The 15691-nt window shown below is 35.3% G+C and overlaps 1 protein-coding gene across 4 annotated transcripts in view; it reads right to left on the bottom strand.

Moving 5' to 3' along the window:
- ANAPC10 (anaphase promoting complex subunit 10) overlaps window positions 1–15691 on the bottom strand; it is a 187505-nt gene that overhangs the window by 132722 nt on the left and 39092 nt on the right. For all 4 annotated transcript variants that reach the window (XR_011537124.1, XM_070608960.1, XM_070608958.1 and 1 more), the window contains exon 4: window positions 9147–9267. Coding sequence is in view for 3 of the 4 variants with exons in the window: in XM_070608960.1 (XP_070465061.1) it covers window positions 9147–9267 (121 nt within the window). In the remaining variant the exon portion in view is untranslated. The remainder of the gene's footprint in view (window positions 1–9146; window positions 9268–15691) is intronic.

Here is a 15691-nt window from a genome sequence, read left to right as displayed (position 1 = left end):
AAACCTATAGTCAATCTATCCCCTGTCACTCACTAGTCATTTCCTCAGCTACACACTTCAATTTTTCTGAAAAACTTAAAGAAACATTTTGCTAATTTGTAATCTAATGTGATTGTAAGGAAAAAAAATGGAAGGAATATGTATTGTATATTGATTCCTAGCTATACCACTGACTTGCTGTGTGACATTGGGCAGCTCACTTCACCTCTCTGTGTCTCATTTGTAAAATAATGGGAGTGTACTTGGCTAGGAGCTGCTAACTGGTGGCCCTTTGGCCACATCCAGCCTGTGGGCTTACCTTGTTTACCCAGCATGGGTTTTTTGTTTGTTTGTTTTTTGGTGAGGAAAATTCACTCTTAGCTAATATCTGTTGCCAATCTGCCTCTTTTTTTTTTTTTTTTTTTTTTGCTTGAGGAAGATTAGCTCTGAGCTAACATCTGTATCAATCTTCCTCTATTTTGTATGTGGGACGCCACCACAACACGGCTTGTGGTATGGTGTAGGTCCGCACCTGGGATCCAAACCCACGAACCTGGGCTGCCAAATTGGAGCACACTGGACTTAATCACTATGCCACAGGACTGGCCCCTCCCAGCATGTCTTAAAAATTGGGAAATTTCACCTTCAAATCCAGATTTCTGATTTTTCTTTCAAAACTGTAAGATTGGCAACATTAGGCCTACATTCCCATGTGTCCCACAAAGGCTGAAACTGAAGAGCAGCTGTCCCCTTTGGATAAGGCACGGACTTTTGGTGTTATGTTACCTGCCTGATTTCTTAGCATCTAAGTTTTTCGAAGAAATAGATTACCTCTAGAGTTTCTTTCAGCTCTAACATTCTCACATTTAGAGTGAGCCATATAGCAAAAGGTCCATTTATTCCAAGTCCTAGCTTTATTTGAATAAAGGGATAATAATAACGTCTGACCACCACTTGAGCTTTGGAGAGACAAAATGAAATAGTGAGTAGAGACTGCTTAGCACAGTGACATGCATGTGTAAAGTGCTTAATAAATAACAGAGGTAACAGTAAACAAATTACAGTGAACATAATGACTCAAAAACAATTCTATGATGGTCAATTCAATCTAAATCAAAACTGATGTCCTGATTTTTCTCTTCTGAATGCAACACTGCTCCCACCAAAAATATCAACTGCAAGATTTGCTGCAGCTCTTTCTGCTGTACTACTGTTCTAATTAGGGCCATTTTAGTTGCCAAGAATAAAGATTAACTCAAAAGTTTATACAGGAAGAGGGGGCTTTCTGAGAAGTTTACATATCCATGGGAAGCCAGGAAAACACCAACAACCAGGTATCAGGTCAGTAAACGAAGAATATTGGGGGCACCAGCCACTTGTTCAACTCTATTTTTCTCTCTCCCGGTTATCTGTCTCCGTCCTTGCATCCACTCTATTCATTCCACACCATCCTAACTCCTTCCATGTCTTACATATTCTTCTCACTTTAAAACTTCAGTTTGCACATGGCCCTTCACCTTACTCACCCTCTCCATGTCACTATCTCTGTGCATCAAGTCTTGCTGCTAAGCTGCCTGTTTCATTTGAGTCATATTTTTGAGAGAGGCAAAAAATTAAAACAGAACTACCATATGACCCCCAAATCCCACTTCTGGGTATACACCCCAAAAACTGAAAGCAGGATCTCAAAGAGATATTTGCACATCTGTGTTCACGGCAGCATTATTCACAATAGTTAAGAGGTGGAAGCAACTCAAGTGTCCATCAACAGATAGATAACCATAATGTGGTATATACATACAATGGGGTAGTACTTAGCCTTAAAAAAAAAGAGAAAATTCTGTCGCATGCTACAACCTAAATGAACCTTAAGGACACTGTGCTAAGTGAAATAAGTCTGTCACAAAAAAGACAAATACTGCATGAGTCCACTTATGAGGTATGTAACGTTGTCAAATTCATAGAAATAAAAAGTAGAATGGTTACCAGGGGCTGAAGAGAGGGAAAATGAGGAGGAGTTGTTTAATGGATATAGATTCCTAGTTTTGCAAGATGAAAAAGTTCTGGAGATCTGCTATACAACAATGTGAAAACACCCATCACTAGTAACCTGTACATTTAAAAATGTTAAGATGGTAAATTTTGTGTTTTTTATCACAATTAAAATTTTTTTTTAAATTTTCTGAAAGAAGGAATTGGATTTTCCCCAATAATCTTTTTGAAGCAAACTTCACAAGCATGGGTCACTGGCAAGCCCGTGAACTGACTGCTGGTATATTTATTTGACAACTTTTTATTAAATGCCTACTGCTTCTGAAACTGTGCTAGATTCTCAGCCAGGTGCCCACCCTTGCCCTGTTCAGCTGGCCATCCACGCTCAGTAGGCTTTGCTCATATAAAAGGGGTTGATAATCTCTATCTCTAAAACCATGTCATTTTCACTTTTATATTTCTATTATACCGTATTCTGCCATAGGGTTAAAAAAGGGTTTTTTAATTTTGTTTTTTGTTTTCTTTGCCCTTGGCCGTTACTACTGTCACTCTGCCTAAAAGAAACAGTGCAGCTCTTCCATAACTGATGCGAAAGAGCACTTGAAAAAAGCGACCTTACATACAGCACAATGAATGCTCTTGAAAGGAACCTCATCAACTTTGAAGTTTACTTTAAGTACGCATCAGCAGGACCAAACCTTCCAATGCAAAGCATTACGAAACAAAAGAATCCCCTTCAGAATCTTCTTACTTGGCACAAATACTATGGTAGGAAAAGATGGAATTCTCCTATTAACAAAATAATTTCATTAGTCTCAAATCTAAATTTAGAAACTATTACTCCAAAGAGTGATTAAAATACTTGCAAGAACTGCCTTAATTCAGAATTGCATTAAATAAATTTCAATGAAACAATGTAACACATGCTTGATATGAAAACATGTAACACACGCTTGTGAAGGAAACTTTTCAGTCCCTATCTAACTGGATACTTCTGATCATTCTCAGCTCCTATGACAACATATTCTCTTGATTTTCTTCTCATCTCTGGCAGTTCCTCTCAGCCTTTTTCATTGGATAATATTTTTCTACCCAATACTTGAATGCTAGCATTTCCCGAGTTGCAGCCCTGGCACTCTTCTTTTCTACTATACACACTCCCTCAATGAATCAAAACTCACACTGAAGCTTCTACTTACACACTGATGATTCCCAAATCCACACTCTTAACCTAGACTTGTGTCTTCAGGTTCAGATCCATATAGCCCACTACCCACTGTTAAGCCCTCCACCTAAAACACCAGAAATCAGTGACAAAACTTAATCTCATGAGCTTAACCTTTCTCTCTATCCCCAGTCTCAGTGTTCCTTGACAAGGTATTCCATTTCTGATTAATGGCAACATTCAACCAGTTGCCAAACGTGAGAATTCTAAATGCCTTCTTCTACCTACTTAAACCCCCTACACATACTCCTGGTATAACCCAGGTGGCAATCAGTCACAAGTCCTTTTGATTCCACTTCAAATACATCCCTTCCTCTTGAACTTCATTGCCACAGCCCTAGTTAATTCCTCATAATCTTCACCTGGATACTACCTGGTCTTCACATTGCTCCAACTCCAGCATTCCCAAGATTAGACTTTATTGATGTTTCCTCATTTAAAGTCTAAACTCCCTATAAGTCTGACGGTAAGCACAATCTAACTTTTGCTTACATATTTTCACTGTAGCAATTATATATTTATTCCCTACAAGAACGTAAACTCCTTATGTACAGAGGCCATATTACCATCACAATAAATGTGTTGAATGAATAAATACTTCTCCAGTCTTTCTTGTCATTCTCTTACACCTACCCAGCTTGCAGGCATACTAAACTACTTGCAGTTCTGCCATTATGCCATGCCCTCACTCTTTCACACCTTTGTGCATGCAGTGCCCCCTTTCAGAATGCCTCTACTTTCTTCTTCAGTTGAACAATCATCTCTTTCAGAAAAACTTTTTAAACCACTGCTTCGAATATTCCATTGTGTTCCCACAGCCTCCTAAATGCATCTACTAGACTATATTGTAACTGTTGATTTATTTCCCTGTTTCTTCCACTAGACCATGACGTGCTTAAGGGCAGAAAAAGTGACTATCTTTGCTGTATCTCCAGTACCTAACACAGTGCCTGGCACTTAGCAGGCCCTAAATAAATATTCACTAAATAAAGCATGAATCTATCTTTTATGGGAATGTCAGACTATATCTCTTAAAAAATGTAAAATCCAAGGGGCTGGCCCCGTGGCCGAGTGGTTAAGTTCGCGCGCTCCACTGCAGGCGGCCCAGTGTTTCGTTGGTTCGAATCCTGGGCGCGGACATGGCACTGCTCATCAAACCACGCTGAGGCAGCGTCCCACATGCCACAACTAGAAGGACCCACAACGAAAAATATACAACTATGTACCGGGGGGCTTTGGGGAGAAAAAGGAAAAAAAATAAATAAAATCTTTAAAAAAAAAAAAAATGTAAAATCCAAGTTTATGGTCAAACAAAAAACAAGAAGTAAAGGAATGTTTCTCTCTTAAAGATATGATATTCTACTGTGCAACATATTTCAGTTCCAAAAGGAGATGTATCCCAAATGAATAGTTACATCAACTCCATTTTGGAAATAAGTAATGTATATAATCATGAATAATTTTTTAATTGCATATTTTACTTTTAAAGAGGGATAAGAGAGGACAATACTTCTGGCCTAAAAACTGTGTATCACATCAAAACATTATACACTCATTTCAAAGATTCCTAAAAACTAATTTAAAAAAATATATTGTCTTTTAGTTAAATTCAATAAAAACTTTTTTTCCAAAGGCTCAATAAATTAAACATTCTGTCTTACCAGACCAATTTATGTTTGCAGATATTACCTAAGTCATTCCACTTTATATCAAGTTGTTTAACATAGGCCCCTCATAAGAAAGTAAATACAAGTCGATTTTAAGATCAATGGATAGAATCAGAGCCTTTGTCTGCATCTTCTTACTCTACCCCACACATTAACGGAGCTCAAATTATAATAGTAAATGTTATTTTAACAGAAGAGCTGACTTATTAACCACTTCTGTCAAAGGACCATATATGGACTCCCACAGCCATGCCACTGATTTAAGACACAAGGTAGAGCCAAAAGGCTCGCCCACATGGAAGAAAGGCAAAATATCATTACAGCTTAACACTGAAGACTTGTTTCAAGCCTCCTCTTAAAAAAAAAATCACTTGGTAACAGCTTTATTATCTGAAGACAAAAACAAGGCTTAAAATTCACTTAAGTGCTCAAACTTGTGCTCCATCAATATTTTATCCTTTTGTGGCCACAAATTTTAGAAGCAGAATACTAACAATGAACGAAAGGACAACTTTCACATACGCTAAAAATATCTGCTTAACCTTAAGTTAACAAGTTGTTTTTTGTAGAACTGTACAGAAATAATCTTGAGAGTAGTCACTATACGTCTAATAAATCACATCAGTCTCAGATTTAAGTACAAAAATTTCTACAATAGTTTTTAAAAAGAGAAATAACTAGTTAGCAAATTGAAAAGTATTTTAGGTTTTCTTAAATTTCAGCTGGAGATGTTTTCTAAAATGTTAAAATGGTCATATGTAAGATATACTAGTATTCTTTGGTTCCTTGCTCTAGATGACAAAAAATTGCCTACACACATATTCTCCCCTCTGAGAGCAAAGAAAAAGAACATTAAACCAAAATATAAAGCTAACATACAAAGGATTTAAAAATTTAAAAAGCACTGTATCTTTATTTGAAAACTTCTCTTAAATAACTTCCTGAACATGAACATAACTTCCTGCATAAAAGTAACACAATTGAGATGAAGTATTTGAAAAGATAATGCAATAAAGATTCTGAAATGCTAAATTCTCATTTCTATATAGAAATAGTCTCTTGTGGAGAAGCAATAAATTATAAATATCTTATAAAGTGTTCTTAGGTTGTTGGTTTCTGATTTGTGTAGGATGGATAATTTTGAAAACAAGAAAGTAGAATGAGCAGCAGAAATAAATTCAACTTTGGTGTCAAAGATGTTCTATGTGGTCAAAACCAGTTTTAGTATCTTGAAACCAGTAAGCAGAAAGTGTAAACTTCATTTCCATTTTAAGTCCCTCCTCAGGTATAGAGGCTAAAATATGCATTCTAGAACAGTAAAGGAAGGGCCCGATCTCTTTGTAGAGATTTTTGAACAGAGATAACAAAATCTAGACATAACATCATGCTTCATAAGTGAACTGAAGGAAAACATATGATAGAAAAAAATAACTTTGGGATAAATAGGGTAGCCATTATGTTTTCTCACCCTGAACTACAATTTTCTAAAAGTTACACTAGAAATCAATAATAAAATTACAGAAAATAGGTTTTTAGAATGTTTCAAGTAAACAAATCCATAATTTCTAGTAAAAAAGGAAAACCCATTAAAACACTCCAATACACACTACACCCTCCAGTGGGCAAACATCCATGGAAAAATATAAAAAGATTTAGTTGGATTTTCCACTCAGTTAAATCAGTCCTATAACTAATGAAATGATGGTTCTAAAAACCTCATAAAAGTTCACACTATTTTCATCACTTGTCTTAGTATCCGAATTAGAAGCAAAGATTTTTTTAAAATAACAATTTAAATCTTATAAAGGACTAATGTAAAAAAATAAAATCATGATCTGCTTATCTTTCCTTAAAAATCAAAGTGCTATCAGATTCTTATTTCTTTAACTTAGAAAAAGGTAAACAGAATAAATCACATATAAAAACGTACAATTAAAAGATAAAGTATCGTTTATATCATGAGCTGCAAAGGCCGGCACTAATATTTTAAAGCAAAATCCAAAAATTATGGTTCCTTAGTGAGAACTGTGGCAGAAAAGCAGTATGTTCATTAAGTTTTTCAGGAAAACAACTTACATTATCACCTGGTAATATTCAGTATTACTGGTCTCATGAGGCTATGTGGTCACTACACAGAAATATAAACACACTTAGAATAAAATTAAGAGACTACCTAAAAGAGCCCTTATTCTATATGGGAATGTTTCAGCATTTAAATGATATAATAGTAGCAAAGACTAGATTAAAAGTATTCCACAATGGTCCAATACCATTTCAAGTTTCTCCAATTTACAACACAATACAAAATACATATTTAATACATAAATCTAGAAATCATGTATGAAGATGTACATTTCCCAAAATGCATCAAAGAATTTTTGAATATATATACTCTAGGAAAAACTAGCACAACTAAGACTCCCTGAGGTCTTGAACTTAGTACAACTAGGATACGAGACTAGCAATTAAAGGATAACAGTGACATCTAGTGGACATTTCAAATATATACCACACATATGTTGGATCAAAACATTTTATTTCCAGCGTTTCACATATTTCAACCTGCCTGAGGAATTACATGACAAATCTTTAGTTTTAAACCAAAACAAGATGACTTTGCTCCCAAAAGGTTTCTCAATATGAGTTACCCAATCATGTGATAAATACAAAATATTTAAGAATTAAAGTATAAGAAGTGAATATCTCATCTTTAAAGCATTAAACACTAATTACATGTATTAATAGATGACTCAACGAAGGGCTAGCAAAAGGTCCAATATAATCATCATAATAAAAAGAACTTTAAGATTCTGAATGAAAAAAGCACTGGGGTGAATGAAGAAACTTACAAAGAAAATTAAGAGTTTATCTATTTATGCATTTATTCAAATATGGGAAGTATGTATTAACCAGTATGGGATCTCAGGTGAAATAGGAAATGTGTCTAAACTGAAAGAAGAATATCTTATCTACAACAATTTTTCAAAAACAGTTCTCAATTTATAGGATTGTTTTTTAAAAGTAAATGAAGATAACTTTATGAAACAAGACCAGGCAGTCATCTCAAAAAGTGACAAACTTACCTCAAAGAAGGATGAAAAAACAAGCCAAAAACAATATCTGTGGAGAATGTCCTTACTCTTATTTGTCAATACATAAGCAAATTTCACAAGAGAACAACTCTGTGCTTAATGAGAAAATAATGAAAGTATACATGATTTTTATTAAGTATTTTATTACTAACTCAGGGAAGAAATATAAATGCAGAGACAGGATCTTAATATAAACAGTAAGTCAAATAAGAGTCCAGGCCACAAAGTAAGTGGAAGTCTTTCAGAAATCACAAGTGCTTCTCAGACCTCTCAGAACCACCTAACTCAAAAGATTTGAATGATTATTTGAGCTCAACGATTTTCTGACAAGAAAAAATGCTAATGCCAGAACTTAACAAGTATACAGTTCAAAATCATTGAAAATATCTCTGAAATATAAGTATTAGGGGACTAATAAAATTCAGGTCACAAAAGCCCTGTCCTAATAACTTCAAAAAGTTATAGAGAGGATAAATAAATTGTGGTATATTCAAACAATGGGCTACAACTCCATAAAATCAGCCAAACTGATCTATGGGATAAATGAATGAACGAATACATAAACAAACAAAATCACAACAACAGTTACCTCTGAGGGTAGGATGGAAATGGAGATAGACTGGGAAAAGGGATATGAGGGAATTTTCTGGGGTGATGGAAATGTTCTATATCTTAATAGGAGCTGGAGTTAAACAAATGCATTTGCCAAAGCTCACCAAATAACATACTTAAGATCTCTGCAAAATTTATATAAATTTTACCTTAAAAAATGAACGTTAAGCAAATATTAATAGCTCCACCAGTTATCATACACCATGCTGAAGTATTTGGGGTGATATGTACAGATATCTGCAACTTATTTTGAAATGCATGTAAAAATTACACGGATTGATGGACAGATTATAATAAAGTAAATATAACAAAATATCAACAATTAGAGAATCTAGGAGCTAAGTATATGAGGCTCACTATATAATAAATATATTAAAATATTGGAAGAAAATAAAGATGACAATCAGAATTCAAAAGAAAATTAAAAATATTAAAAAGAATTAAAAATGTTTTCTTAAATATTAACAATTTTCCCTTTATATATTAACATTTAACCTGCTAATCTAATGTCAAATGAGATTATCCTCTAAAGAGCAACAGTTACAGGATAACATATTTTTAAAAACGTGAAAGACATACCCGAATTTCTTGAAGGTTGTGAAAATTATTTCCTACTCTGACTGAGATCTTGCTTGGAGTATAGCTTTCATCAGATTTGTAGTCCGCATAAATACATAATGTCTTCACAGTTGTTTTTCTTCTAAAAGCAATTAAGGTAAAAACAACATGCCCTTTATCATGTGGAAAGATTATATCCAAAACACCTTCTGATTTTAAAAATCACAGTTTGCTAAAACAAGTATTTGAATCAACAACTTCCAAATCCTTTAATTTTAACAGGATGAAAATGAAGAACATGTAAAAATACAGATACATATTTACTTATATAGACGTCTCTTATCTAGAACATGGTCAAGAACCAGATGTGAGCAAAGAAGGAAGAGTTAAGCCAAAATAGCTACCTTAGAGTGCAAACAACATAAAGGATTTCAGTCCTCTTGATTTGTATTTCAGGCAAAGAAATTATTCTAATAAGCTTGGGGTCTTTTACTAGTTAATTACTTAATGTCCTATGTTAATACTTGAAAATAACTACCTAAGCGAGAAATTAAGTCAAGCAAAGAGAAAAGTACTTTTTTAAAAACAGGAAGTATAATCTATTACTTAATGCAAAAAACAGAATTCTGTTGTTTTTAAAATACATATCTTAGGAAGATAAGCAAAGACTATATAACAGAAAATTAATCTCGGAAAAAATCCAAGTGGCCAAAAACCATGAAAATGTGTTCAATCTCTAATAATCAAAGCAACAGAAATTAAAAGACACATAGACATTAGTTTTATCATACTGGAAAATATCAAAATGACTGATAATACACGAATTTAATTAGAAAAGGTACTTTCATAGCCAGTTAGTAGGTACACAGCCTTTGACCCACAAATTCAACCTCTAAGAATACACTAAAAGATAATAAAACAACTACTCAGAAATGGATCAGATAAAAGTTTATTGTCCTGCAGTTAAATTACTAAAAAATTATAAACAACCTAAATATCCATTTCAATAGGGAATTAGTTAAATAAATTATAATATATCCATTTGATAAAATACTATACAACTGTTTAAAATAATCACGTAGATATATAATTACAGTAGGAAAAAAGTAGATTATAAAACAGTATATACAGAGGAGTATATTTTGGGGAAAACTAAAAAATTTTTAAAGAAATATAAACCTATATGTATGTATGGAAAAAGACATAGAATCATACAAAAACAGAAAAAGTGGCTACTTTAGTGGGGTGGAACTATGGGAAATCTTTATTTTCTTCTTTACGATTTCTATAATTTCTGAATCATTTTTACAATAAGCAAGTGCTATTCTGTTGATTAGAGAAAAAAACAGATAATTTTAAACATCAGCCAAAAAAACCATTAAGAAGTCTATTTAAATGTGCTTTAAAAGTTAAGTCTGGTATAAACTGGCACTAACTTAATAACAATGAGCTCCTTGAACAGAAGCAGTCTGGGTCAAGTCAGCCTATAAAAACAGCAGGGGATCTGCGGCTCTTAGAGAGGGGACCAAACTTCTGTAGACTGAGGTATTCATCAGAAAGGAATGGGGAAAGTTAAGGACTTTTCCTCAAATAATAAAGACAGATCAAGATGTAAAATGCTAAATACCCAGGAACTGCTGACAGGATAAATACCATTACCAGGTTTTCAAAAGAGGCCAGAGGTATCAAACTGACATCTTTCTCCTTCTGCTGGGCCAGGAAGAAGGCATGAGTGGGAGCAAAGGAAGAAGGGGAAATTCTGGAGTGCATACCAAAGATCTCTTCCCTGAAGAGCCCTGAGCGGGCACTGAAAGGTCTTTCTTATTTTGGAGAGATCAAAGATCATGAAGATTACTCCTGAGGACTTTTTTCTCTTTTTTTTAACAGAAGCAGATCTAAAGGACCAAGCTTTTTGCTCAGAACAATTTTATTTCCAAGTTATTAAACTCAATAACTTAGTCATTGGAAACTACAAGATGATCAGGGTGAGGTTAGAAAGGCAAAGAATAATAACACTAATGATTATAAAAACAATAGCAAAAGAGGCAAATAGCAGGTGAATGTTCTGTATCTGGCCCAGAAGTAATGCTTAAATATATTATCCCATTTACTCCCCAATCTTGTGACACAGGAACTATTACCACCTCCATTTTACTGATTTTTTTTTTCTTTGGAGGAAGATTAGCCCTGAGCTAACATCCACCACATCCTCCTCATTTCTGCTGAGGAAGATTGGCCGTGAGCTAACATCCATGCCTATCTTCCACTACCTGTGGGACACCTGCCACAGCATAGCTTGATAAGTAGTGCATAGGTCTATGCCCAGGATCCAAACCAGCGAATCCCAGGCCACTGAAGCGGAGCACCTGAACTTAACTGCTACGCTACCAGGCTGGCCCCTGATTTTTTTTTTTTTTAAATAATAATGCTCAGTGGTTAATAACTGGCTTAAGGTCAAAAAGCTAGCAGGTGGACACAGTCAAAGTTCAAAGGTGTGCTTGTCTGCTTCACGTGATCTTAACCACTATCCCCTTCCTATTAATTAACTGTACTTAGCTTATTCAACAGTCAGTGATACCAGTTTACAGTAAGATGCATAGTTCTTTAAATGTTATCTACACCATGGGTTCTCATTCTAAGGTCCACATATCCCCAGAAATCATATATAATTTATGATACATACATAGTTTTATTATATTTGCAAAAGAAACTGTAACCAAACCAAAAGTTTAAAATTATTCCTCTAAAAGGTACCCATAAAGCCTTTTAAAATGATTTATCAATTTTATCTCACAGTAAATTTATAAAAGAATATTGCATAGAAAATCACGCTGTTTGTCAATAGCAATGCACATGGGAAGATGGAATGCATGGATTATGACACAGCGGAAGCTACTCAAATTATCATAATAATAATAATCACCATACTCTGAACGCTTACTACATGCCAGGCATCACGCTGAACTCTTAGAATAAGGAATAGCATAGGAAGGGAGAAGGAAGAGGATAATACTGCCCCATTTCTGATGACATAAGGAACACTCCCAGCCTCTCTCTATCCCCTCCCCCACTACTCCCTTTCGGCTGAGAAAGAGCTGCTGGCAGGAAGCAAACATTTGCTTTGATCCTTCATGTCGCAGATTTAATAGGGACAGGCTCTACTTGGTCCAGCACTTTCATAACTGGATGGGTAAGTCTGTTTAATTCTAGAGTTCAATATTAGGAAACACACTTGACTGCAGACACAAGCCCCTTTCTCAAAGATCATCTTTGTCAGTTTTATAAGGGTCTTATTTTGTTCTCCACCTGCTGATTTGGAACCCATGAAATTGCAACAGAAGACATTAGCAGCAGATACTCCTAGGTGCCAACAACCTAACAGCCCTTTTTTCTTTCTTCATAACATCCAGCTAAAAGACTATATTCCCCAGCTTCCCTTAAGGCTGGGTATGACCATGTGACTAATTTATGGCCAGTAATATTTAAACCAAATGGCTGTGTCTTATAAAGAAAGTTTCTTTAAAAGGAAGACATGTCCCTTTTACCTTTCCTACCTACTCCTTCCTGCTGCCTGGGATATGGACATGATGGGTGGAATTCCATTAGGCATCATGGATCATGAGATAATCTTAAGAATAGAACCCATGAGCTAAGAATGGTGGAATGGAAGGAGAAGAAATGTGGGTCCCAATACACTAAGAGGCTACCATACCACTCCTGGACTGCCAGGCTCCTCTTATAGGAAGAGGTAGAAGAAATAAATTTCCACTTTGTTTAAAACACTGTTATTAGAAGCTCTATTACTGGAAGCTCTCACTCCCATTTAAAGTAGCATTCTTATGTCCACATTACAGATGAGGAAACTGAGGCTCAGATCAGGTTAAGCAAGTAGTTCTTATTTACATATCTAATAAAGCACAGAGCCAGAATTTGAATCTAGGTTTGCATGACTACACTTACATAAAAGTAACTACTAATTCCTGAGGTACAAGACTTAAAACTAAAAATAAAATAGTCATAAAATTCTGTTTATCATTTCATGTTAACATGCTAGATACATTCTTACCAAAAAACTGTGACATAAAAGAAACATAAAGAGTCCACATATTTGCCTAAAACAAAAAGCAAACAAATCATTTAATATATAAATGACTGAATTCTCCTTTGTTTCTGGTACATTGATGGAAAATGCCCTCTTTGTGTAAAAGTATGTTTCTAATCAATGTTAATAAGATGCTAAAATGAAAGTTTTCACTGAAGATTAACACAACAAAGACCTATTTTAATAGGACCTATTTTCATAGGACATATAAGAGTTTAATGTAAAACTTTCAGCAGATATAAACAAACAGACAAAAAGTCAGGGATGTCTGCCCATGAAGGAATAACTGTCACAGGACTTGCCCTCCCGCCATAAACAAATAGAATACTAGACAACAGATACAAAGCACTGTCTGTAGACACTGAACGACAGGCAGCACAGGGCTATGAGGCCTGAGAGAAAGCAAACGGATGAGGTGAACCCTATGAACAAACGGGCTTTCTAACTGATGGCAATTTCTGGACTGCAGTGCAGGGAGGGAAAAGCCTAACAGAACCTTCAGTGTCACCAAGTTGAGAAAGGAGCTATACTGAGAAAAAACTCCAGCAATCTGCACAGAGTCCCTTGAGCCTTTGACTGAATACCAACCAGCACACACATAAGGTGAAACCTGACAAAGACATGCAAAGAACAGCAGCTGCTGGGGAAAGAACAATTACTGGAAGCAGTAAGCCAAACAATTCCCAGAGGTCACATAGGGTAGAGAATCATTAGGGGTCCCAACAACCAAAGTGGAGAGTCCAAATATCTCTTCAAATATCTAGGACATTCATTTGAGATCCCCGAAGGGTCAAGCCCTAGTATACCATGAGGCTAATTTTGCCCAAGAGAAGTGATCTTAAAAAGTGGTCGAGGGACCTAAGGGGGACCTCAAGACCCTTTCAGGAGATCAACAAGGTCACAACTATTTTCCTAATAATACTAAGATGTTATTTGCCTTTTTCAGAATCATTCTGAGTACAGAGTGAAGTTTTCCAGATGCTATTTGGCACAGGATGTTGCAAAAGATTTAATGAAGAAGCATATATGAGACTCCAGCCATCTTCTCTGAAGCCAGACACTAAAAAGATTCACAAAGTAAAATAACACTCTTCTCACTATTTTTGTTTGCTTTGGAAGAGACAGTTATTTTTTCCTTAAAAAAAGTTATTTATGTTAACATATAATAGGTTAATTACCTAATTTTGATGAATAAATAAATACTTTAAAATTCCTCAGCTAGAATTTCTAATATGGTAAATACTGATAGATATAAAAAATAAAAGATCTTCAGGGGCCAGCCTGGTGGCACAGCAGTTAAGTTCACACATTCTGCTTTGGCAGCTCAGGGTTCGCCAGTTTGGATCCTGGGTGCGGACCCATGCACCAATTATAAGCCATGCTGTGATAGGCGTCCTGCATATAAAGTAGAGGAAGACGGGCATAGATGTTAGCTCAGGGCCAAACTTCCTCAGCAAAAAGGGGAGGATTGTTGGTGGATGGTTAGCTCAGAGCTAATCTTCGTCAAAATAAATAAATAAATAAATAAAAATAAAAGATCTTTGGAGAACTCAATAAAAGTTTAAAGTGGTACTGAAACCAAAAACTTGCAGAACCGCTGCCCTAGAGCAGGGATCAGCAAACCACAGCTCACAGGCCAAATGTGGCCTGCCATTTATTGTTGTAAAAAAACTTTTATTATAACAAAGCAATACTCATTCACTTACATACTATCTACAGCTGCTTTTGCACCACAATGACCAAGTTGAGTGGTTGCAATAGGCTAAAATATGGTTTGCAAGGCCTAGAATATTTACCATCTATCCTGTTACAAAAAGTTTGCTGACCCCTGCCCTAGAGTAAAGGGTATTCTAGACCCACCATAAAAAGCCTTAAAATCAAGCCTCAAAAAGGTCAAGTTGATTCTTAAGTAACTTAACTGTCTGCCAGAACAAAGTCTAAGCCTCTTTAAAGAAAAACTCCAGCACTCAACAAGGTAAAATTTACTATATCCAGTATCCAGTCAAAAATTACTATGAAGAATCAGAAAAATATGACCCATAATGAGGAAAAATAAGTCAATAAAGACAGATATAGAAAAGACAAGAGATGATGAAATTAAAAGATAAGGACTTAAATAGAGAAAACATAAATATCTACCTATAGGTGTATATAACAAACCACTTTAAAACTTAGCAGCTTAAAAAAATCATTATTTTGTTTAGGAATCTTGAATTTGGGCAGGCCTCAGAAGGGAAGGCTCCTTCACAGTGTCAGGTGTGAAGGATCTACTTCCAAGATGGGTCACTAATATGGCTGGCAAGTTGGTGCTGGTTGTCAGCTGGGAGCTTAGCTGAGGCCTTGGGCTCTGGTTCATTTCTTTGTGGGCTTCTTCATTTGATGTAGGTTTTCTTACAGCATGGTAGATGAGTATCAAGGGAGAGAATCACATAAAAAGAGAGTGAACAAGGCAGAAGTTGTATCG

This window comes from Equus przewalskii, chromosome 2, assembly GCF_037783145.1.
Source record: "Equus przewalskii isolate Varuska chromosome 2, EquPr2, whole genome shotgun sequence".
NCBI classification, from domain to species: domain Eukaryota; kingdom Metazoa; phylum Chordata; class Mammalia; order Perissodactyla; family Equidae; genus Equus; species Equus przewalskii.
Note: the sequence above shows the minus strand (reverse complement) of the source record. Positions and strands in the feature narration are given on the sequence as shown.